Here is a 26444-nt window from a genome sequence, read left to right as displayed (position 1 = left end):
TCTTTCCAGTGAGGTGGCTTTACAGCCTGGCAAACTACAGCTTGCCCTAGTGGCTGTCTTTAAGTTGTATACCTTCAGCCACTCCCAGTTCCCCGGAGCGCCTTTGATCCCACCCTCAGGATGTGTCTGAGTGCCATAGATCTTGTTGGCGCCCAGTGACTGAGAATTGACGGGACTTGTCCTTCGACAACTGAAACTCATCCGGGAACCCACAATGGCTCTGGTGGAGGTTCTGCAGGCGGTGGCAGCTATTGTCTCACCCCGTTCGCCGGAGCCTCCTTGCCCCTAGTCCGAGGTCCACCTAGAGGCTCCGGAGAAGCGGACTACCCGATCTCTGCCCGGGCGGTGGGAAGGTGGGGCGGTCCGGGACTCCCTTCAGCCGCGGGGGTGGGAACCGGGACACGCCTCTGGCCCTCCCCGCCCGCGAAGTTTGCAGCGCGCTGGCGGAGCCGCAGTCTTCGGGCCGAGGCCCAGCGCTGTCAGTTCCTGGTCGGGCGGGTGCCCGCTGCGGCCGCCGCACGTTCCAGCCCCGAGGAGCCGCCCCCTCGCCGCCGGCACCCGGCGCGTGGGGCGTGGGCGCGCATCGGCCGCCACCACCCACGCCCGGGCGGCGCTCGCTCGTCGCGTGAGCGTCGTTCGCGGGACCGCGGGGTCCCCAGCCCCTCCGCGGGCCGCCCAGCCAGGAGGACCGCGCGCGGCGGGATGGCAGCGGCCGGGCGGGCTCGGGACTGGACATCGGCGTCGGTGCTGCCGCTGCTGTCGCTGCTGCTGGTGCAGGCGGGGTGCGCGGCGGCTCGACACCCGCCGGCCCCGGCCCGGCTTAGCCTGCACCCGCCCTACTTCAACCTGGCCGAGGCGGCCAGGATTTGGGCCACCGCCACCTGCGGGGAGCGGGAGCCCGGGGGCGCGCGGCCCCGGCCCGAGCTCTACTGCAAGTTGGTGGGGGGTCCCACCGCCCCAGGCAGCGGCCACACCATCCAGGTAAGGTCCCGGGGAACCGCGGGCGGCGGGCTCCCTCCCCGCGCGGGGCAGCCACCCTGAGGCGAAGGGGTCGGACCCTTTCCCTCGCACTCTCTTGGGGAACTCCTGCGGGGCTCCGCGGCCTCCGGAGGTGGGCGCGGTGCCCTCGGGGACAAGCCGCTCGAGGCCGGGATGGGTGAAGCACGCGAGGTGAAGGGCTGAGGTTCCGTTTGGGCGAGCCCAGGAGAAAGTCCGAAGCTGCACTCCTGGGATGGCCTGAACGGTGGTCCAGCCCTGCTGCATCCGTCACCCAGGGAGCGCCCGGCGGGGCCTTGAGTCCCCGAGGGCCTCACCGACGCCCCTCCGTCCAGGCCCTTCATCTCCCTGACCTTATGAAGAGAAGTTAATAGCAGTTAGATCCCCTGGTATATTTAAAGAGAGAAACCTTTGAGTTATATCAGTATTACCACTCCGGTGTCCCCAGAAAGACGCAGCTCACCTCACAACCTGAAGTACTGCCACCATCCAGAGTCTCTGGGCCAAGTGGACCAGGTAGAGACAAGGGTACTAAGTCCATCAGGCTCCTACTGGAAACTCCTGTGTGGATGCCGGTATCACTGGTGCTTCATCAGCGTCTGGAGGTGTGCCAGGTCCTTACACATGAGCGTCACGCTACTCTGGGCACTGATCAGGTGAAAGGTTAACAAATGCGGATACTTCATAGAGGACACTTGGGTTTGAACCCAGTCCTGACTCTAAATCCTCTTTACCAACCAAGCTGGTCACTGCCTCCCTCCCTGTCTCCTGAAGTATTGCTGAGTAAATGATTGCCGGAAGAGGGAGTAATTTCAGAGTTTGGGCTCCCAAAGGAAAACATTATCATTCGGAGGCTAGGTCTGTTTTAGAAAGTCTTTTGAAAAATTGTTGAACATGCAGTATATTCTTATGAAATAGATGCTAATTTATTTATAAATGATATGCATGTATGACATTAATTTGTGTGTACTATAAATATAAAAGTAGAAATAAACATGCTTTTAATTTTCTTTAGTAACAACTCCAAATTTTGCATTCTCTAAATGTTTTATTTGTGATTGTGTATAACTAGTTATAAATAAACAAGTACTAATCATATATAATTATTTTTGACAAGTGTAGTTTAGCAGCATGATATAGCTATTCAAAGTTGGTTTTACATTAATACTTGAATTTTGTGGTTGTCGTCACTGAGAAAATACCTCAAAAATACGTAAATTCAAATGAAAACTACCTTGACTCCTGAGTTCCAGAGCCAGCTGCATAATTTGCAGAGTGTATTGCAAAATGAAATTGTGGAGCTGCTTATTCAAAAATTATGCATATCAGTTCAGTTCAGTCCCTCAGTTATGTCCAACTCTTTGTGACCCCATGGGCCGCAGCAAGCCAGGCCTCCCTGTTCATCAACTCCTGGAGTTCACCCAAACCCATGTCCATTGAGTCGGTGGTACCACCCAACCATCTCATCCTCTGTCATCCCCTTCTCCAGCCTTCAATCTTTCCCAGCATCAGGGTCTTTTCCAGTGAGTCAGCTCTTCACATCAGGTGGCCAGAGTATTGGAGTTTCAGCTTCAACATCAGTCCTTCCAATGAACACTCAGGACTGATCTCCTTTAGGATGGACTGGATGGATCTCCTTGCAGTCCAAGGAACTCTCAAGAGTCTTTTCCAGGACCACAGTTCAAAAGCATCAATTCTTCGGCACTCAGCTTTCTTTATAGTCCAACTCTCACATCCATACATGACTACTGGAAAAACCATAGCCTTGACTAGATGGACATTTGTTGGCAAAGTAATGTCTTTGCTTTTTAATATGCTGTCTAGTTGGTCATAACTTTCCTTCCAAGGAGTAAGTGTCTTTTAATTTTATGGCTTCAGTCACCATCTGCAGTGATTTTGGAGCTCCCCAAAATAAAGTCAACCACTGTTTTCACTGTTTGCCCATCTATTTGCCATGAAGTGATGGGACCGGATGCCATGATCTTAGTTTTCTGAATTTTGAGCTTTAAGCCAACTTTTTTACTCTCCTCTTTCACTTTCATCAAGAGGCTCTTTAGTTCTTCTGCACTTTCTGCCAAGGATGGTGTCATCTGCATATCTGAGGTTATTGATATTTCTCCCGGCCACCTTGATTCCAGCTTGTGCTTCATCCAGCCCAGCATTTCTCATGATGTACTCTGCATATAAGTTAAACAAGCAGGGTAACAATATACAGCCTTGACATACTCCTTTTCCTATTTGAGACCAGTCTGTTGTTCATGTCCAGTTCTAACTGTTGCTTTCAGACCTGCATACAGGTTTCTCAAGAGGCAGGTCAGGTGGTCTGGTATTCCCATTTCTTGAAGAATTTTCCACAGTTTATTGTGATCCACACAGTCAAAGGCTTTGGCATAGTCAATAAAGCAGAAATAGATGTTTATCTGGAATTGTCTTGCTTTTTCGACAATCCAGCGGATGTTGGCAATTTGATCTCTGGTTCCTCTGCCTTTTCTAAAACCAGCTTGAATGTCTGGAAGTTCACAGTTCACATACTGTTGAAGAAGCCTGGCTTGGAGAATTTTGAGCATTACTTTACTAGTGGGTGAGATGAGTACAATTGTGCAGTAGTTTGAGCATTCTTTGGCATTGGAATGAAAACTGACCTTTTGCAGTCCTGTGGCCACTGCTGAGTTTTCCAAATTTGCTGGCATATTGAGTGCAGCATTTTCACAGCATCATCTTTTAGGATTTGAAACAGCTCAACTGGAATTCCATCACCTCCACTAGCTTTCTTCGTAGTGATGCTTCCTAAGGTCCACTTGACTTTACATTCCAGGATGTCTGGCTCTAGATGAGAGATTACAGTTCAGTTCAGTTCAGTTCAGTCACTCAGTCATGTCCGACTCTTTGCGACCCCATGAATCGCAGCACGCCAGGCCTCCCTGTCCATCACCATCTCCCGGAGTTCACTCAGACTCACATCCATCGAGTCCGTGATGCCATCAGCCATCTCATCCTGGGTCATCCCCTCTTCCTCCTGCCCCCAATCCCTCCCAGCATCAGAGTTTTTTCCAATGAGTCAACTCTTCGCATGAGGTGGCCAAAGTACTGGAGCTTCAGCTTTAGCATCATTCCTTCCAAAGAAATCCCAGGACTGATCTCCTGCAGAATGGACTGGTTGGATCTCCTTGCAGTCCAAGGGACTCTCAAGAGTCTTCTCCAACACCACAGTTCAAAAGCATCAATTCTTCGGCACTCAGCCTTCTTCACAGTCCAACTCTCACATCCATACATGACCACAGGAAATACCATAGCCTTGACTAGATGGACCTTAGTCGGCAAAGTAATGTCTCTGCTTTTGAATATGCTATCTAGGTTGGTCATAACTTTTCTTCCAAGGAGTAAGTGTCTTTTAATTTCATGGCTGCAGTCACCATCTGCAGTGATTTTGGAGCCCCCAAAAATAAAGTCTGACACTGTTTCTACTGTTTGCCCATCTATTTCCCATGAAGTGATGGGACTAGAAGCCATGATCTTCGTTTTCTGAATGTTGAGCTTTAAGCCAACTTTTTCACTCTCCTCTTTCACTTTCATCCAGAGGCTTTTTAGCTCCTCTTCACTTTCTGCCATAAGGGTGGTGTCATCTGCATATCTGAGGTTATTGATATTTCTCCCGGCAATCTTGATTCCAGCTTGTGTTTCTTCCAGCCCAGTGTTTCTCATGATGTACTCTGCATATAAGTTAAATAAGCAGGGTGACAATATACAGCCTTGACGTACTCCTTTTCCTATTTGGAACCAGTCAGTTGTTCCATGTCCAGTTCTAACTGTTGCTTCCTGACCTGCATACAGGTTTCTCAAGAGGCAGGTCAGGTGGTCTGGTATTCTCCTCTCCCTCAGAATTTTCCACAGTTTATTGTGATCCACACAGTCAAAGGCTTTGGCATAGTCAATAAAGCAGAAATAGATGTTATTCTGGAACTCTCTTGCTTTTCCCATGATCCAGCGGATGTTGGCAATTTGATCTCTGGTTCCTCTCCCTTTTCTAAAACCAGCTTGAACATCAGGAAGTTCACGGTTCACGTATTGCTGAAGCCTGGCTTGGAGAATTTTGAGCATTACCTGTCTAGCACGTGAGATGAATACAATTGTGCGGTAGTTTGAGCATTCTTCGGCATTGCCTTTCTTTGGAATTGGAATGAAAACTGATCTTTTCCAGTCCTGTGACCACTGCTGAGTTTTCCAAACTTGCTGGCATAGTGAGTGCAGCACTTTCACAGCATCATCTTTCAAGGTTTGAAACAGTTCAACTGGAATGCCATCACCTCCACTAGCTTTGTTTGTAGTGATGCTTTCTAAGGCCCACTTGACTTCACATTCCAAGATGTCTGGCTCTAGATTAGTGATCACATCATCATGATTATCTGGGTCATGAAGATCTTTTTTGTACAGTTCTTCCGTGTATTCTTGCCACCTCTTCTTAATATCTTCTGCTTCTGTTAGGTCCAGACCATTTCTGTCCTTTATCGAGCCCATCTTTGCATGAAATGTTCCCTTGGTATCTCTAATTTTTTTGAAGAGATCTCTAGTCTTTTCCATTCTATTATTTTCCTGTATTTCTTTGCACTGATCACTGAGGAAGGCTTTCTTATCTCTCCTTGTTATTCTTTGGAACTTTGCATTCAAATGAGTATATCTTTCCTTTTCTCGTTTGCTTTTTGCTTCTTTTCTTTTCACAGCTATTTGTAAGGCCTCCTCAGACAGCCATTTTGCTTTTTTGCATTTCTTTTTCTTTTCAAGATGCAGTGATAGTGTTAAACTAAGTGAGCAGCCTTTCTAAAAATGGGACCCTGTGAGAGTTTCCTGAACCGTGGTAGTTGTTCTTCTGCTCCATCCTCCAATTATTCTAGTTTTTTTTTTTTTAATGTAGAAACTTGGCCAGTATATGTTCATTTTTAAAGTGGAATTCAGTACTTCCTCGTAGGAAGGTGTTGTATTTTAATGTTATAAACAATGGATTCAAAGTTCATTCTTCTCTTGCAAAATATTGAAATATGTTAGAAAACTCTGTTTCTGTGTTTTTAAAATGTACAAATGTAAGAGCTTTTAGAGTAACACAGTTCCATGTTTTCAGCAACAAAAGATGACACATTTCCAAACACCTATTTTTCAAAATTCTTTCCAAGGCATGCATTTCTTTAAAACAGTATTTACTTTTTCACATATTTTAAAAACAACACACTTTCTTTGATGGAACAAAGTACCTCTGTTGTTTTGTAAATATTTATCAAATAATTCAGTGATGAAGAGTCTGCCTATATTGCAGGAGACTTAGGAGACGCCAGTTTGATTCCTGGGTTGGAAAGATCCCTTGGAGAGGGGGCATGGCACTCATTCCAGTATCCTTGCCTGGAGAATCCCGTGGACAGAGGAGTCTGGTGGGCTACAGGCCATGGGGTCGCAAAGAGTCGGACACAACTGAAGTGACTGAGCATGCACGTATTACCGGCAGTCATTGGTCATCTCAGTGAAAGTCTGTCAATTTGGAACTTTTGTGGGGAAAAAAAACTAACTCAGCTTTAAATTTAAGAGGTCTTTTAAGTACTTTTCCATGAGAAAACCAGTGAACCTGTGTAGCCAAAAGAATTTCATGATCACTCTCCTTTTCAGTACAATGTTGTAACTCTTCTGCTGCTTAGTAGAATAGAATCCACCTGTCCACTTAATTGAGTACACATAAGCTTCACGTGTCCTGAGCAGGTAATAGCCTGGTGGATCAGAGCTCCCCTCTTCCCTTGAACAGACGCTCGTAACTCTTGTGGCTAGTTGACTTGTGAACTGAATGAAGGCCTGTAGGCAGTACGTTGTTGTTCAGTCACCCAGTTGTGTCCACCTCTTTGTGACCTCATGGGCTGCAGCATGCCAGGCCTCCCTGTCCCTCACCACCTCCTAGAATTTGCCCAAGTTCAGAGTTCATCAGTGATGCCATAATATACAGAGGCAATCTGTATATTAGGAAAACTGAATTTCTTCATTTTAAGTAAACCAAACAGTTTGAGTATTCACTTCTTGCACCCCACTGGATTGCCTGGGACACCCAGCTTTGGAGAGAACTGTTCTAATTGTGGGAAGAGTAAATGTAAGGAGGAGGGAAGGTATCCAGGAAATCTTCAGCAGATTCTTTGTCCCCAGTTTTGCCTAGAAACGGGCCAACTCTCGTCCTCCTCAGCTGGTATTTTTATTGAGTGTTGTACTTTGCCACTACTGTTTTGAGAAGTACAGAAAAGTCATGTTTTTTGTTCTGATTGAGTTTCCATAATAGATGCTTAAACCTGAGTCTACAGGCGTAGATAGAGTAGGAAGTGGCTTCCTGAGGTCACCCAGCTGACGGCATTTCCAGGCCGAGGTGTAGCCTGCAGGAGAAGAATGCTGTCTGGGATTAGGCTTATGCTTCTCTAAAAACAAGGAGTGAGCAAAAGTGCTTTCTGCTTTTACGGTTGAGGGCTTGAGCAGGTGCACTGACGACTATTGTGAGAGGATCTTACATAATTAGGAGAGAAACAGGTTGGAGACGAGAAGGAGAAGGCGAATTCCAGAAGCTGGACTCTTAGACACTTGTTCTAGCTCAGTGTTAGTAGCAGCTGGTGTAGGCCTTCCTTTCAGAAAAGTGAGGTGTGGTGGGAGACAGGTGGGGGAAGGGGAGAGAGATTAAGGCTAATCATTTGGCTGTACCTGAGTGATGGTCATCTTTTAAAAAATATATATCTTTATTTGACTGTGTTGGGTATTAGCTATGGCATGCAGGATCTTCAGTTGTGGCATGTGGAATCGAGTTCTCTGACCGGAGATCAAACCCAGACCTCCTGCGTTGGGAGTGTGGAGTCTTAGTTATTAGACCACCAGAGAAGTTCCAGTTTTAGTCATCTTAAATCTGCTGATATACAACTCAAGCCGGGAAACAGAGAAACGTTAGTAAAAATAGTTCTATTTTTTTGAAGTCTCCAAAAATAAAATTTTGGGGCCAGCTAGAGTTTAGAATTTCAGGTCTAAAGGATTTTGCAAAAAAGTAAAAAATGGATAAAAGTCACATCTTAGGGAAAAAAAACAACAACTCGGGTTTATGGGGCTGATTCTATAATAATAGTAATGTGGATACTTGAACAGTAGCATGTGTCAACAGGCAGGGCATTTAAAAAGTCTGTAGTTTGTTTGTTGTATAAAAAATGTTTGCAATGTTTTTTTCGGTACTTAAGGTTCATTAAACAAGATTTTATATACTTGTAACTGCTCAGACATTAAGTTTTGGTGTTTGAGAGCTCTGTGATTCAGGGATCCTGTCTTGTCCTGTTCCCCACTGTCTCTCCAGTGCTTAGGACGAAGCCTAGAACAGAATAGATGCTCTGAAACTATTGAATGAAAGGATGGCAAAGTGAAGATACAGTTGATGTTAATATAAATGTTACTACTAGGGTTCCTGGCCTCCTTAATTAATAGAAATTGATCAGAGGCCAGACAGGAAATTCAGGCAAGGCTTTATTGGGGCCGCTGAGGCAGCAGCTGGGGAGTGAGAACCAGCAGGTTCCTTTGCTCAGTCCTTGGGAGAGGTGGGGGGGTGAGCTTGTTCCTTATATGTGTGGAGGGCCGGAGACACACTGAGCTGGGACCCCTAGGTCAGGAAGATCCCCTGGAGGAGGAAATGGCAACCCTCTCCAGAATTCTTGCCTGGAAAAACTCCCACGGACAGAGGAGCCTGGCGGGCTACAGCCCATGGCATCACAAAGAGTCAGAACTGAGCGACTGAACATGCAAGGGTGCGTCCAGAGTTTGAGTCAGGTTGGAGGGGTGGTTTAGGTGGTCTGCCCACCACTTAGGTGGTGGTGTGTGCCTCTGGGGCAGGAGTGGGGGGAATGCACTGTACCTTGCTTTTGCTCTAAGCTCTTTACCAGTGACAGTTGGGTTTTTTGGTCTTTTTGTATCTTTTTCCAGGATTTGCCCTAACTGAGCATGCATGAAGTTATTTTTAGTCCCATATAGTTTCTTTGTATTTTGTCACTCAAGGAGAAGCGTGTCCAGGTGCAAGCGTTGCAGATTTGCAGCAAATGGTCCGCACGTGCACGTCCCAGCCTGACCCTAAAGAGCAGATAAGAAAATATACAAATTAATTTTATTCTGATGAAAAGTAACTACAATCCAAATATGTCACAGTTTGTGCTTTAATTTCAAAAAAATATTTATTTGGCCGCACCAGGTCTTAGTTGCAACATATGGGATCTAGTTCCTTGACCAGGGATTGAACCTGTGCTCCCTACATTGGGAGTGCATAGTTCTAACTGCCGGACCATCAGGGAAGTCGCTGTGGTTTAATTTTAAATGTTTACTTACCCAAGGAATATAAAGACATTACTGGCAGCCCTTGGTATCTCTGGGTTTCGAATCCACAGATTAAACCAACTGTGGGTTGGAAATACTTGGGAGAAAAAAAAATTTAGAAAGTTCTCCAAAGCAAAACTTTAATTTGCCCTATGCTGGCAACTATTTGCATAGTATTTACATTGTATTAATATTCAGTTCAGTCGCTCAGTCGTGTCCGACTCTTTGCGACCCCATGAATCGCAGCATGCCAGGCCTCCCTGTCCATCACCATCTCCCAGAGTTCACTCAGACTCAGTCCATCGAGTCAGTGATGCCATCCAGCCATCTCATCCTCTGTTGTCCCCTTCTCCTCCTGCCCCAATCCCTCCCAGCATCAGAGTCTTTTCCAATGAGTCAACTCTTCCCATGAGGTGGCCAAAGTACTGGAGTTTCAGCTTTAGCATCATTCCTTCCAAAGAAATCCCAGGGTTGATCTCCTTCAGAATGGACTGATTGGATCTCCTTGCAGTCCAAGGGACTCTCAAGAGTCTTCTCCAACACCACAGTTCAAAAGCATCAATTCTTCGGCGCTCTGCCTTCTTCGCAGTCCAACTCTCACATCCATACATGACCACAGGAAAAACCATAGCCATAACATACATCCATTTAAAATGTGAATCCAATAATTTTCAGTAAGTTTTTAGAGTGGTGAAACTGTCACTGGAGTCTAGTTTTAGAACATATATATATTTTAAAAAGCCTCTTCTGCCACTTTCGGCTTTTAATTGGTAAGTCTAATCCGTTCACGTTCAAAGGACATTTCTGAATGAAGACATTTCTGCCATTTTGCTATTTGTTTTCTATATGTCATGTATTTTTTAGTTCCTCAGTTTCTCCATTACTGCTTGCTTTTGTGTTTAATGTTTCTAACGTATCATTTTGATTTCCTCTTCATCTCTTGTTCTGTTAAGTTTGTGTTTGATCACACCACATAACATGTGGGATCTTAGTTCCCCAACCAGGGATCAAACCCACACCACTGCAGTGGAAGCTGGAGTCTTACCTGCTGGACTGCCAAATTTTAAACACTTATTTTCTTAGTGCTTACTCTGAGGATTACAATTAACATCCTAAATCTATTAACAGTCCAGTTTGAAATGATACCAACCTTGTTTTCAACAGCATCTAAAACTCTGCTCCTACACAGGTCTGTCCTCCACTTTTATCGTGTTATTGTCACACATTACATCTTTACACATTGTTGCCCCTCAAGATAAAAATATAGTCATTGTTCTATTCATTTGTCTTTTAAATCACATAGGAAAAAAAGGAGTTACAAACCAAAATTGCAATCATGCTGGCTTTTGTATTTACCTATGTAAATGGCTACCTGTACTTGTATTCTGTATTTCTTTGGATGGCTTTGTGATACTGTCTAATGTCCTTTATTTCAACTCGAAGGACTCCTTTTAACATTTCTTGTAGGGCAGGTCTATCTACTAGCAGCAAACTCCTTCAGCTTTTATTTGGGGATGTCTTAATTTCTCCCTCATTTTTGAAGACTAATTTTATAGAATTCTTGACTGACAATTTTATTTTCTTTCAGCACTGTATAATCTCACTGTGATCTGGCTTCCATGGTTTCCAATGAAAAATAAGTTGTTCATCTTATTGAGCATCCGTTTTGTGGGATGGATTGCTTTTGCTGTTTTCAGAATTTTCTGTCTTTGACAATTTGGTTATAATGTGTCTTGGTATGGATCTTTCTGTAGATGATTGGCCTTTTTATGGCCCATTTTTCTTTCTGTGTTTCAGATATTTATTTATTTATTTGACCGCAGCAGGTCTTAGTTGCAGTGCGAGGGCCTAATTGCCCTGAAGCGTGTGAAATCCTCCTGGACCAGGGATTGAATGTGTGTCACCTACACTGCAAGGTTTCCCCACCCCTGGGCCATCGGGGAAGTCCCATAGCCTAATTTTCTTAAAAGACCAGGAAAGCTCTTGTGAGGGAAAATAAAGTGTCACTTCACTGTACATATTAGCAAACTCCTCTCACTTAGAGATGAAGAACTCTGTCTCTGCAATCTTGTAGACCTGAGTTTGAATTCTTACTCTTGCAGCTCTCTGACCTTGGAAAATTGCAAAATCTCAGTTTTCTCATCTATAAGACTAATAATAGTGTATCTCACAGGTTTGCTGGAGGATAAAAGCGCTTATTATGTTTCCTGGCACATAGTCAGTGCTCAGTAAATGTTTTTCCGTAGGGTGAAAAAATTCTTAGATAAGACTTCTGAAGTGGTAAGCTACAAAAATGATTTGTCACAATAGTCATTTAAATTTTTTGAGTGAAAAGTTCTTTTAATAATGGAATGTATGGTGCATTATACACTGAACACATTTGACATGCTGAATAATCCACAGGCATAAAGACTTTTATAGCCTTCTATAGAATAACCATGTTAAATTGTTTTGGTAATGAATTGATGCTTTTGAACTGGGGCCTTGGAGAAGACTCTTGAGAGTCCCTTGGACTGCAAGGAGATCCAACTAGTCAGTCCTAAAGGAGATTAATCCTGAATATTCATTGGAAGGACTAGTACTTAAGCTGAAACTCCAATACTTTGGCCACCTGATGCGAAGAACTGACTCATTTGAAAAGACCCTGATGCTGGGAAAGATTGAGGGTGAGAGGAAAGGGGGACAACAGAGGATGAGATGGTTGGATGGCATCAGCGACTCAACGGACATGAGTTTGAGTAGGCTCTGGGAGTTGGTGATGGACAGGGAGGCCTGGCGTGCTGCAGTCCATGGGGTTACCAAGAGTCGGACACAACTGAGTGACTGAACTGAAATGAACGGAACTGAATGTGTTAATAACTGTTCAGCTATTATTTATTTATGTAGGGTTTTTGTTTTTAGGTTTTTAATAATTTTGTGTGTTTACTTTTGACTGCACTGGCTCTTCGTTGCCGCAGGGACTTTTCTCTGGTTGCGGCGAGCAGGGTCTACTTTCCAGGGGCAGTCCTTAGGTTCCTCACTGCCGTGGCTTCTCTTGCTGCAGAGCACAGTCTCTAGGGCACGCGGGCTTCAGTAGCTGTGGCACGTGGCTCAGCAGTTGTGGCTCCTGGGCTCTAGAGCACAGATTCAGTAGTTGTGGCACAAAGGCTTAGTTGCTTTGTGGCACGTGGGATCTTCCCAGATCAGGGATCAGACCTGTGTCTCCTGCATCAGCAAGTGGATTCTTTACCACTGAACCACCAGGGAAGCCCAGGACTTCACTTTTTTATGTGCTTTCTGGTACCACGAGATGTTCTAGGGTCACTGTTAATTTTCTTTTCCCCAGCGTTGAAATTAACTAGAGAGCTAACCAGAGAGCTTTGTTTTTTTAAAATTAGTAAGATATGTAGAAACCAAGATCTGGATATGAGGCGTGCTTCTAGACCCTTTCAGTGGACAGAGCTAGGAGTTACATATATATCTGTTAATTCCTATATAGACACATACCATACACACACAAGTATTTTTTTATCGGCTGAAGGTATTAATTTTTAAAGGTGAATTTCGGTGGCACTAGGGCTTCCCTGGTGGCTCAGGTGGTAGAGAATCTGCGTGCAATGCAGGAGGCCCAGGTTCAGTGCCTGGGAAGATCCCCTGCAGAAGGAAATCGCAGCCCACTGCCGTATTCTTGCCTGGAGAATCCCATGGACAGAGAAGCCTGGCGGGCTGCCATGCGTGGGGTCGCAAAGAGTTGGACACGACTGAGTGACTAACACTTGGTAGCACTAATACAGTCTTCTAGACCATAAATTTATTTCCTGTTGTGATTTGAGCTTTCATAAAACCTATGTTAACTTTTGCTCAACATTCTGGAACAATTTGACTAGTGAGGAAAAAATTTAGTAAATGGTACCTCTGACCTATTGACTAAGTGGTTTTAGTCAGTGGAACTGCCTGGTTTCTGCTGTATGCGTAAGCTCCTGGCCAAGGGGGCTGAAAATCCAGCCTGGGCAAGGCTGTATCTGTTGAGAGTCAGGGAGTCTCTTTCTGCTTCTCAAAAAAGTGTTGTTTGCATGATCTAGCAGATCCTTGATTAGATCCCTCCTGCCAACAGGGTGTAACGTGCCCTGGGGAAAGCTAACTCATTGAGTCCCATGTGTCCCGCCAGTTTCTCAAATGTCATAAGTGTATTGTATTCTCTCAGTGGTTTTCCCATCCTGTGGTTAGTTGCCCAGTTGTGTCCGACCCTTTGTGACCCCATGGACTATATAGCCCGCCAGGCTCCTCTGTCCATGAGGATTCTCCAGGCCAGAATACTGGAGTGGATACCCTATCCCTTCTCCAGGGGAACTTCCCAACCCAGGAATCGAACCGGGGTCTCCTGCATTGCAGGCAGATTCTTCACCAGCTGAGCTACCAGAGAATCCCCCTCCCATTCCTAGATGCTTAGAAAATACATATGGAAGTAAGAAATGAATATTAGCTTGAGAGCAGTATGGGTTTTAATTAGATTTTCAATGCATATCTTAACCGTGGGGTATGGAAGTAATTCTCCATTACTTTCATGTTGCACTGTGTACTGTGTACAGAGTAATACCAAATAAGGTGGGGCGGGCAGAATGGTGAACAAGGAGAACAGTCTAGCCTCCCTCCTGTGCCTCCCTCCCTACGCCCCATCCCAGTCCTCCAGGTCATTGCGGAGCACCAGACTGGGCTCCCCATGCTACGCGACAGCTTCTCACCAGCCAGCCATCTTTCTTCTCTCTTTCGTGCAGAGTATTAATTTAACACTTACCGACACCTGGCACTGTTCTAAAGCACCTTTTACAAACTGACTTCTTAATCCTCACAACAATTTATGAAGGAGGGACTCTTGGCACGCTCATTGTCTCAATGAGGACACTGAAGCACACAGGAGTTAAGTGATTTGTTCAAGGTCACGCAGCGAGTAGGTAGTAAAGCCAGGTACTCTGGCTGCAGAGTTCATGCTCTTCATTTCTTTTCTTAAAAATTAAAAAAAAAAATTAACAATCTTGCGTTGGTTTCTGCTGTACAACAATGCGGATCAGCCTTGATCCATTGCCTCCCTTCCGCGTCTCCTTCCACAGCCCCCATCCCATTCCTCCAGGTTTTCCCGGAGCACCAGACTGGGCTCCCCAGGCTACTCAGCAGCTTCTCACCAGCCAGCCATCTTAGCACCTGACAGTGTATCTGTGTTCTTGCCGCTTTCTCCGTTGGTCCCATCCTTTCCTGCCCCCACTGTGTCCATGGGTCCGTTCTCTACATCTGCATCTCCATTCCTTCCCTGCAGATAGGTTCTTCAATACCATTTTTCTAGTTTCCATCTACATGTTAATCTACTCTGTTTGCTTTTCTCTTTCTGACTTACTTCACTCTGTGTAACAAGCTCTAGGTTCCTCCACCTCACAGAGTTCATGTTCTTACCTGCCATGCTGTGCTCACACTGCTGAGCCAACTGGTCTTCCCTCAGAGTTCCAGCCAAGCTCTGTGCCACCTCGCTAAAATTCCATTCATCACCTTGAAGCCATTGATTGTCATGTCTGTCCTTATGAAATCATGAGCTTCCTGAGGGTGGGGCCACATTTTCCTGCTATTTGTTTTCCCTGCGGCAGCTTATCATGGACGCTTTGTAGATGCTGTTTGGAGAAGCATTCAAAGGGCAGCCCTGTCATAGAATTATCCTGCTGGAGCAACACCTTGATGGAAGTGCTGTTTGACAAAAAAAAACAAAAAAAAAAACCTGACTTTCAACAACCTGGCTTTGGAGGACAGATATGGCCCCGGTGTGTTGAATTTCAAAGTAGGGGTGCCTAACGCAGTGGCTGAGACTGATGGCTAGGGTTGGGCCACCGGCAGCTGGAAAGGGCAAAGGAAGATCCTTCCTCTACAGGCATGAGAGGGAATGGGCTTTGCCGATGCCTTGATTTCAGACTTGCAGCCTCCAGAGCCATGAGACGACAACTTTCTGCTGCTCTAAGCCAGTGTGCGGTATTCTCTGTGACAGCTTGTGTTAGTCATTTGGGGCTGCTGTAACGAAAAGAATAGATTGGATAGCTTCTACAAACCAGAAATTTGTTCCTCACAATTCTGGAGGCTGAGATCCAAGGTCAAGTGTGGGAAGATTCAGTGTTTCGTGAGGACCCACGTTTGCTCCTGGCTGTTTTATCGCTGTCCTCACAAGGTGGGAGGGATGAAGGATTTCCTCCGGGCCTCTTCTTTAAGGGCACTAATCCCACTTGTGTACTTGAAGCCTTCATCCTGATGACATCTTCTAGTGGGTTATGTCTTTACATGAATTGGCGGGGCGGGGCACAAATACTCAATCCCAGACAGTAGCTTCAGCGCTCAACCAGATAACCAGCCTCTCGGTCAGTCAGCAGTGTTTGTTGACCGGTGTGTGAGTTATCTGTGTGTCGAAGGGTGGAGGATGCAGGCATTGGGTAGGGCTCTCAGGTGGTTCTAGGGTCTCTGCTTTTGAGACTTTGCAATCTGATAAGTCAAAGTTAGTCCCTAAACAGAATAAGAAGAGCTCTCGGTTGAACAAATATTTAGGGATCACCCACATGGAGAGTAATCCTTAAATGCGAAGAACAATTTCAGTGGGGCATAAAGTAAGGATTGCTTAACACAGGTGGGGTGGTGGAAGTTTGGGGGCCCTGGATCCCTTATCACACGGAGTCAGTGTTCTGGAGGAGTCCTTCACTGGTCGGGGTTCTGGAGGCAGCGTCAGGAAAAGGATGAAGTGGGGCTTTGAAATGAGAGGCCCAGTTCACTGTGTTCTGGGATTGGCTCTGCAGAGACTAAATATGACTGAAGGTTTGTGTGCACAAAAGACGGTGGTGGCAAAGATTTTACACAAGGAATTTAGGTGGCTGATAAAATTTTAAAAGAATGAACAGAAGAGTTGAGGGCATTGGGACAATGAGAAAATAAAGAATGTGATTATTTCATAAGGACATTAATAACTGAAGTGGAATCGAGAGGGAAATGCTTGGTTGGCGGACTGAATCAGGTCAACATCAGACTCTCTCCTGAAGACACTAACTGGCCCTTAGCAGCTCAGTAGTTGTTGGCTGGATGAACAAATTATCAGAGCAGACCTGCTTTCATAAATCTAGGCTTTGGGATGAAGCTCTAAAGAGGAAGTGCTTTGGGTTTGGGGCGTTATGTGGACAAGCTTAAGTGTGGCCTGCCCTACCTCAGAAACCTGGGTTTGTTTGTAAGCAGGCCACTTACCTGTAACCACAGGTACCAAGTGACCCTTTATTGCCAGTAAAATGCCAGCACTATATATAGGGAACAAGAGAATAGAGGGGGAAGTAGAAGGAAGAGGATTTTATGGAAACTGGGTTTTACTTGTGCTCTGTTGGTGGGAATGTAAGTTGGTGCAGCCGTTGTGGGAAATAGTATGGAGGTCTCCCAAAAAATTAAACGTAGAGCTACCACGCATGCTTGCGTGCTGTCGCTTCAGTCATGTCCGACTCTTTGCGACCCTATGGACTGTAGCCCGCGAGGCTCCCTGGTCTGTGGGGTTCTCCAGGCAAGAATACTGGAGTGGGCTGCCATGCCCTCCTCCAGGGGCTCTTCCCAACCCAAGGGTCAAACGTCTGTCTCTTCTGCCTCCTGCACTGGCAGGCAGCTTCTTTACAATGAGCCACAGTGGAAGCCCTAGAACTACCATATGACTCAGCAATTCCACCCCTGGGTATATACCCAAAAGACCCAAAAGCACTAGCTTGGAAAGATGTCTGCACCCCAATGTGTATAACAGCATTATTGACAATTGCCAAGATATAGAAGCGACCTAATCACTGGGGAGAAACACCCCAGTGATTCTAGTGGTGGGGTGATCATTACGGACAGCACCTCATTGAATCCTCTTGATCACTGCCTAAGGTTGGTAGTGTTAGCCCATTTAAACAAAGAGAAAATGAAACCCCAGGGAGACTGAACAGTTTGATTAACATTTTGAAGCTGCGGCTGGTGGAGGCAGAATTTGGACCTCCGTTGTTCTACGGCAAAATGCACCTATTTCAGACAAGTTGAAAGAGAAGAATAATCTCTGGAATTTGTCCTGAGTGGACATAGTTTTTGAGTAATTGATGTACATTCTGCAGATATTTGCCTTAAAAAAATAGATACCTGGAACCAACCTAGAACCCTTTTTTTTTTTCCTCTCTCAAGTCCCTGCCTCCAGGAACCCAGCACATTGGCAGGCAAAGCTCCCCCTCCCAGTGGGTGAAATCTGTGGCGGCGGGGTGGGCAGCAGAGCTGGGTGCTCTCCTGTGCTCTGATTGCCCTTCACCCCGCTCTGTGAAGATGTTTAGGTGCTCAGGAAATTGACAAGACGCTTGTCTTTACTTGTAGGTGACCTGCTCTTGTGCTTTCTGCCTCTCAGAAAGGAGAATGTTCTGAACAAGGTTTGGTGAAGGAGCAACCCCAGGTTTGGAAGGGGTGCACTCCAGAATGTTCTCCACATCAGGGCAGCAGCTGACTGGGGTCTGGTCACTTGAGACCATGCCTTGAAGGCATGTAATTTCAGGAGTCTCAGAGGGGCGTTCATGGCAGTGGGAACGTGGTGATCGTGTACCGGGGCCGTTGATGGATGCCTGTGGTTAGATCTGGCTTTGTTTTTTGTGCCACCTGCGTGCGGGCAGCTGAGACTGTCAGACGGGGTGTTCTCCTCAGCTGGGGCTCTTCCCACACAGCTGCTTGCGGGCAGGTGTTTTGAAAATCACATAATTGTGATTCCAGCTTGGCCTCACGCTTCATCCAAATCCAAGACGGGGCTCTCTGATGCAGCTTCTAGGGCCGGCAGGCCAGGATGGATGGCGTTCTGAGCCAGATTCACACACGGGTCCTGGTTCTTGCAGGTCCTAGCTATGTGGTTTGAGCCCCTTCACCTCTGTGAGCCATCATTTCTGTGTCTTTAAGGGTTTTTTAAAAATTTATTTTTTAATTGGAGGAATATTGCTTTACAATGTTGTGTTAGTTTCTGCTGTACAACAGTGTGAATCAGCCAGAACTGTACACGTCCCCTCTCTCTTGAGCCTCCCTCACCTCTCCCCACCCCACCCCTCTAGGTCGTCACAGCCCTGGGCTGAGCTCCCTGTGTTACACAGCAGCTTGCCACTAGTTATCTGCTTCACACACGATAGTGTATATGCGTCAATGCCACTTTCTCCATTCATCCCACCTTCTCCTTCCTCCACTGTGTCCACAAATTCGTGCTCTACATCTGCGTCTCCATTCCTTAAACAACTAGGAATAAATCTACCATATGACCCAGCAGTGGGTATATACCCTGGGTCCTTAAGTTCTGAAGACTTTGATGCAAACCTGAGAGTGTGGTGAAGATTTAGCAAGAGAAAGCGCGGCGTGTCTCTCCTGGCACCCACACCTCTCCCTGCCCAGTGCTCCCTTTATCAGAGCACCTGCTGGTGACATCTTGTGTTTGAGTTACTTCTCTTCTCTCCCACTGAATTTCTTCTAGAGCAGGGTCCCACTCTTGTTTGTTCCTTTGTTTTTACCCTAGCATCCAACACACATTGGAAGCGATCTGGAAAAGTTGAATGAATGAATGATTGTTCAAACAATAAAAGAGAAGTCGTGGTAGGGAGTGGTGCTGTAATCAGCCTCTAGTTTCTGAGAACAAGACAGTGTTTGGGCCTTGAATGCAATTGCGCAGTCTTATATGTAAGAAGGTTTCTTTTTTTTAATTCATTTTTAGTTGAAGGATAATTGCTTTACAATATTAGTAAGAGGTTTCTGAATAAGGAGAATGATTTAAAATGTGAGCAACTAGGAGAGACTAATTTTTTCCCGTCTCTCTAAAAATGTGTAGGTCACTCCTTGAGCCTCTGGGTGAACAGTGGCATGTCCTCTGGGACCCTCCAGTCTTGGATCTCAACTCTCTTTGTTGTTTATTTGAACAGTTTTGTCTCCTTCCTTTCCAGCCTCTTCTATTTGCTATTTCCCACAGGACTAGGCTAATAACAGCCTTGACACAATTCAGAGGGAGAGTCCCTTGTCTTGTTTATCTTTAAGTATTCTCACCTCTGTCTGAAGCAGCTTCCGATTCTGCACAGGTGGTCTGTACAGGTTTGTTGCCTGGGTGGATGAATACCTGAACACAAAGATGTAAAGAATTCTCTTTGTTCTCTCTCTGTCCCCCTCTTCTCTGACTTTTTGTCCTTTTATTTATTTGTGGTTATTTAGAAATATTTGACCTCAGGTGCAGAATTGCATTATGGATTGTTCACAACCCTCAGTTTATGGCATGCTTTCATCATTGGTCCTCGCATGATCAGCCTTAATGTGTATGTGGATGGATGGGTTTTAAATAGTAAAACATGGGACTTCCCTGGTGGTCCAGCAGTTAAGACTCTGTACGTGTACTGAGGGAACTTGAGTTCAATCCCTGGTTGGGCAACTAAGATTCCCATATGCTGTGTGGCCGAAAAAAAAGAAAAAAAGAAGTATAGTTGATTGTGTTAAAATGTTTCAGGTGTACAGCAAAGTGATTGCACTGTGTACATGCGTTGTTGTTCAGTCGCTAAGTTGTGTCCAACTCTGCCACTCCATGGACTACAGCACGCCAGGCTTCCTTGTCCTTCACCATCTCCCAGAGTTTGCTCAAATTCATGTCCATTGAGTCAGTGATGCCATCCAACCATCTCATCCTCTGTCACCCTCTTCTTCTCCTGCCCTCAATCTTTCCCAGTATCAGGGTCTTTTCCAATGAGTCGGCTCATCACATCAGGTGGCTGAAGTATCAGAGCTTTAGCATCAGTCCTTCCAGTGAATATTCAGGACTGATTTCCTTTAGGATTGACTGGTTTGATCTCCTTGCTGTCCAAGGGACTCTTAGGAATCTTCTCCAACACTACAATTCGAAAGCATCAGTTCTTCAGTGCTCAGCCTTCTTTATGGTCCAACTCTCTCATCCATACATGACTACTGGAAACACCACAGCTTTGGCTGTACGTATCTTTGTCAGCAAGGTGATATCTCTGCTTTTAATATGGTGTCTAGGTTTGTCATAGCTTTTCTCCAAGGAGCAAGCATGTGCATACATACATATATGTATATATTCTTTTTCAGATTCTTTTCCATTATAGGTTATTACAAGGTATTGAATATAGTTCCCTGTATTCTACAGTAGGTCTTTGTTGCTTATCTATTTCATATACAAGTAGTGTGTATCTGTTAATCCCCAATTTCCAGTTTATCCTTCTCCCCCTTCCCTTTTGTTAGGTTTATTTTCTATGTCTGTAAGTCTGTTTCTGTTTTGTAAATTAGTTCATTTGTATCATTGTTTTAGATTTCACATATAAGTGATACCATATGACATTTGTCTGTCTGACTTCTTCACTTAGTATGATAATCTCTCGGTCCATCCATGTTGCTGCAAGTGGCATTATTTCATTTTTATGGCTGAGTAATATTTCACTCTATATTCTGTGTGTGTATATATATATACACACACATATATACATACCACATCTTCTTTATTCATTAATCTGTTGATGGACCCAATGTTCTTAATTTTAATGTAGTCAGATCTGTCTCTTTTTTTGTGTCAGTGCTCTCTGGACCTTGTTTAAGAACTCTTTCCTTGCTCTACGTTCTAAAAAGTATTTACCTTTTATTTTCCACTAAGAGCTTTAAAACTTTTATTTCTAATGTTATGTTCTCAGTTCTTCTATAACAACACAAAAAGCATCATCTCGAGACTTCCCTGGCAGTCCAGTGGTTAAGACTTTGCCTTCTAATGTAGGGGGTGTGGGTTCCATCCCTGGCTGAGGAATTAAGATCCCACATGCCTTGTGGCCCAAAGAGATAAATTTAGATTGTAAGCATCTACATCCTTGGAAGAGATTTGCTTGTATCATGTCTCCTTATAAACTTCAAGGAGAAATAATTTAATTCCTTTACCAGTAATTAAACTGGTAAAATGATTTCTAGGGAGAAAATGGGAAAAATAAAAATCAGTGAAGGGAAAAATACTCATAAATGTTAAGATGTCCTAGCTTAAACAGTTGTTAATTACACTTTTTGGGGGCTTCCCAAATAGCTCAGTGGGTAAAGAATCTGCTTAGAATGAAGGAGAGTGGGAGACTTGGGTTCATTCCCTGAGCTGGGAAGATGCCTTGGAGGAGGGCATGGCAGCCCACTCCAGTATTCTTGCCTGGAGAATCTCATGGACAGAGGAGCCTGGCAGACTACAGTCCATGGGGTCACAGAGAGTTGGATACAGCTGAGCACAGCACAGATGCTTTTTATTAATAACAACACTTTGGAGAAAGAACTCAAATTTATTTTTGGAAAACCCTGAGATTCTTATTCCTTTATTGGGCTTCTGTGACGTGCTGGGCTGTAGTGATTTGGGGAAAAGCAAGTCACAAGGCCTCTGACCTCATGAACTGATGGGACTGCCAACCCCATAGTGCTGCTTCTGGGTTACAGAATTCTCTTCATGTAAGGTCAAAAGATAAAGTTGTACATAATTTATCATCACATATGAAAAAACCCTTTGTAACACATTTGACGAATGCATTTGGTCATGCATTTGGCTTCACTCCAGGATCAAATTTATCCTTGAACATTGAAAAGTTAATTTCCAAGATGTTCATCCAGGGCAGAGCTACCCTTTTAACACAGCACATTTCTGGAGAGGCTGTGAGTCTCAGTTTGCTTCTCTGTACGTGGACTTCCCTGGTTGCTCAGCGGTAAAGAATATGTCTGCCGATGCAGGAGACACAGGTTTGGAATGGCAATCTATTTCCAGCATTCTTGCCTGGGAAATCCCAAGGACAGAGGAGCCTGGCTGGCTACAGTCCTTGAGGTCTCAAGAGTTGGACACAACTTAGTAACTAAACAACAGCAACAGCAACAACAACAACACCTCCTCTTATGTAGTGGTTATGCTCTAAGATCATTTAATTGAGGAGCAAAGCATTTCAGTATGTGAAGTCCACTACTGAGTAAGCATAGGCTTTGAACAAATTGAAATAAACTCAATATATAAAGGCCTATGATCAGCTTATTAGGTGGTGCATGCTTAGTTGCTTGGTCGTGTCCTCCTCTTTGGGACCCCATGGACTGTAGCCCTCCAGGCTCCTCTGTCCATGGGATTCTCTAGGCAAGAATATTGGAGTGGGTTGCCATTTCCTTCTCCAGGGGATCTTCCTGACCCAGAGATCAAACCTAGGTCTTCTGCATTGCTGGTGGATTCTTTACCATCTGAGCTATAAGGGCACTAAAATTATTCATTTCAGAAACAAAACAAGATAGAATCAAGAGAATCCGCTTACTAAAAAAGAGTAATTCAGTAAGAAGATGAGGTGATATCAATAGAATCAGAATTCAGTAGAGATGATAATATTAAATGAATAACCACTCCAGATAAAAATGAGTTCCCATTTACCTACTAAATGAACTGCCAACTCCCACAGTCTAGCCACATCTCTGCCACTTACCTTTCAAGTGTTGCCTTCCATGTCCTCTTGTTTAAATGGGCCAGCTGGTCTCCGTGTCTTTACTGGTGCTGGTTCCTCTGCCTGGAACACCTTCCCGATTGGCTGCTCACTGCCACTTACCAGCGTCCTTTCCATCTTCACAGGCAGCTTAAATCCCACCTCTTTGCGCAGCCTTTCCTGAGCTCATGGAATATCTACCACCTTAGGCCCTGGGCTCTATGCTCTTGCCACACCTAACCCCTTGTGGTTACTTATATGCTTATCACCTCCACTGGGGCTGTGAGCAGGGCTTCTCTTTGTATCCCAGGGCCTGACACGCGCCTTGCAGAGGAGGATGTGAAGAGTTGACATGGATTTGCTGAAGGAGAACATCATCGCAGCCCAAGCACAGCAGGCTCTTCTTAGTGTCACACAGGACAAGAAAAACGTAGCTGTAACGGATGGAAGATAAATATGATGTGTATCCTAGAAACACGATAAACAGAAGTCTAAGCAGGTGATACGGTTTAAGATGAAATGGAACAGAGAAAGCCTTACTACTGCCTTCTGAAAATATGATGATGAACTTCAACAGTTGACATGTCTAAGCTGTATAAAGCATCTTTGTTTTGATTACCTCTTTGACTAAATTGATAAGAAATTACTTAAAAATTAAAGAAGAACTTTTTTTTTCCCCCAGGGGCAGTTCTGTGACTACTGCAATTCTGAGGACCCCAGGAAAGCACACCCTGTCACCAATGCAATTGATGGATCAGAGCGTTGGTGGCAAAGCCCTCCCCTTTCATCAGGCATGCAGTACAACAAAGTCAACGTCACCCTGGACCTGGGGCAAGTGAGTTGTGCTTTCCTCTGGAATGGGGAAAATTAGCTCGAATCATCGTTTCTGTGGTTATTGCTTTTTGCAATTAATTTTTATTGGCATATAGTTTATTTACAATGTTGTGTTAGTTTCTGCTGTATAGCAAGGTGAATCAGCCATATATCTATCCTTGTATACAAATATTCCTGTGATTATTTCTGAAATAATGATTATTTTAAAAACAAGCTTCAGTTTCAGTTTACTAATACTATGAAGCCCTTGACTTTAATATTTGCATCCCTCAACACCCAGCACAGTGCCTGTCACAGTGCAAACACCCATACCTGCCTATTAAATGAGCTAAAACAATAATTGTAAGTCGTATCAACAAGGGTATTTTTTATTATTGTTTTTGACTGTGGTAAAGTACACCTAATGTGAAATTTAGCATCTTAGCCATTTCTAAGTGTACAGTTCAGTAGTGTTAAATCAGTTCACAGTGTTGTGAAATCAATATTCAACACTTTTTAATTTTGGAAAACTGGTACTCTGTACTCATTAAACACTGACTGTCCATTCTACTTTCTGTCTCTGTGAGTTTGACTGCCCTCGGTACCTCATATAAGTGGAATCACACAGTATTTGTCCTTTAGTGATTGGTGTATTTTGCTTAGCAGAATGTCTTCAGGGTTCATCCGTGTTGCAGCATGTGTCAAAATTTCTTTTCTTTTAGAGGCTGAATAATATTCCATTGTACGGATACCACATTTTGGTTATTTATTCATCCACCACTGGCCGCTTGGGTTGCTTTCACCTTTATGCTTTATGCTCTCACCTTTATTGTGAATAATGCTATGAACATGGGTATGGCAAAGATATCTTTATAGCATTCTCTTTCCTGGAAATCTTGACTCTGTGAGCAGTGTCTACCATAGTTTTTGATCTTGTTTGGCCATCTGGTCCATAAGGGAATCTGATTAAGACCTGTCCTCCTGTGAGAGGCTAAGATGGTCCTAGGATGTTTCATGCCCCTCTTCTTTGAGTGTGGACAGCTCTATAAATATGATGGATGTCACTTCCATGATAGAATGATATCATATGACAAGAGATGAAGGGATTTTGCAGGTGCATTAAAGATCCCAAGTCAGTTGCTCAAAAGGAACACTATCCTGGGGACCTCTTCTAATTAGGGGAGCTCTTAAAAAGGACTGGCCCTATCCCAAGGAAGAGGTTTGAAACATGATAAGTTTACCTGCTGATCTCAAAGGGAAAGCTTCCTGTGGTGATGGCCATATGGCAGAGATCTAAGAGTTGGTTCTAGAAATGGAGAGAGGTCCCAGCCAACAACCAGCAAGAAAAGCAGGAACCTGTCCTGCAACCATAAGGATCTAGATTCTGCTAACAACATGTGCAAACTTTAAGTAAACCTTTTCAGGCATTTAGTGGACACCTTGATGGGAGCCTTGACAGAAAACCTGGTCCCACCATGCCCAGATCCCTGATGTAAAGAACTGCGAGATAATAAATGGTGTTGTTTTAAACCACTGAGTTTGCAGTAATTTGTTAAGCACAAGTAGAATTTGTCTTCCAGTGCAGGGAGTGAGTACAGGTTTGATCCCTGGTCAGGGAGCCAAGATCTCACATAGCTTGATGCCAGAAAACCAAAAAACCAAATCATAAAACAGAAGCAATGTTGTAACAAACTCAATAAAGACCTAAAAAGGAACTGCATCCCACAGACTATAAATTGATTGTTACTGAGATTTCTTCCAATGAGTGTATTATATTCAGTTTCATGATAGAAGGGTTCTCCGTTTCTTTTGCCCAAAAGTTTTGTTAAATCAGGCCTCTCCTGAAAATATTTTCCATCATCAATTTGCATCAGAGATAATTCAGGGAGATCTGGCATGGTTTGAAAGACTCCATAACCCCAGTTTCAACCACGATTTAGTCTTATCCTTCTAGCACTAATTCAGTAGAGATTTTGCATCTAATGACTAGGATTTGCCTATCATACCACTTTTTAAACTAAGGATTTCTGTAGTTAGTTGGGAATTTTAACCTATTAAATGATGTTTACTGAACATACGAGTGCCTTCTGGATTTGCTTTTTTCCCCTGAAGGCTTTTCTTAAACCTACCTTTTAAAAGTACCCTTTTGATGTATTGAAAAATCCCTAATTAAGACAGATGAATTAATAAAACACCAACATAGAGATAATTTAGTAATTTTCAGGTTGCTGACAGACATGAGCCATGGCCAACATTTTCATGTAGACGATGCCCACCCACCTCCTTCCTAGCTGGGAGGCTGCTCTACAGGTGGCTGAAAGTGTGGGTCCTGGGGTCAACCCACCCTGGTTCATGCTCTGGTATGCTGCTTACTTACTGGGTGACCCTGAGCAACAAATTTAACTGCTCTCTGCTTCAGTTTTCACATTTATACAGTGAAATGATACTAGTGTTCACTTCGTAGAATTGCTGTGAGGTTTGAATGAGTTGACTGCTTCATTTTTAAACCTCTTCAGGCCAGTGGTTTTAAAGTAAGTTTTCCTTTAATAAAATAAAGTCAGTGCCAATAAACACATTATTAAAATAGACTGACTCCTAACTTCTGCTCCTCTGGAAAGGACTGGGATGATCCTGTAGAAAATACTCTAGGAAAGTCTAGAGACAGGAAAAGCAATATACATCATGTCAGACTGAGCATGTTTCTTCCCTCTTGTGTTGGAGCAACACGTAGTAAGCATGTTTTATCTCATAGGGTTCACATCTTACACCCCATCCATAGGATCTATATTTTTTCCTTTTTGCTGAAAT

The 26444-nt window shown here is 44.4% G+C and overlaps 1 protein-coding gene across 1 annotated transcript in view; it reads left to right on the top strand.

Moving 5' to 3' along the window:
* Positions 1-214: 214 nt before the first annotated feature.
* The window catches only part of LOC138097474 (laminin subunit alpha-3-like), a 173431-nt gene continuing 147201 nt past the window's right edge, over positions 215-26444 (top strand). Inside the window, exons 1-4 of the mRNA XM_068993656.1 lie at positions 215-241; positions 290-353; positions 437-981; positions 23506-23658. Of these exons, the coding sequence (XP_068849757.1) occupies positions 215-241; positions 290-353; positions 437-981; positions 23506-23658 (789 nt within the window). The remainder of the gene's footprint in view (positions 242-289; positions 354-436; positions 982-23505; positions 23659-26444) is intronic.

The sequence above is a fragment of the Capricornis sumatraensis genome, chromosome 21 (genome assembly GCF_032405125.1).
Source record: "Capricornis sumatraensis isolate serow.1 chromosome 21, serow.2, whole genome shotgun sequence".
Lineage (NCBI taxonomy): Eukaryota > Metazoa > Chordata > Mammalia > Artiodactyla > Bovidae > Capricornis > Capricornis sumatraensis.
This window is presented reverse-complemented; position numbering and strand designations above follow the sequence as displayed.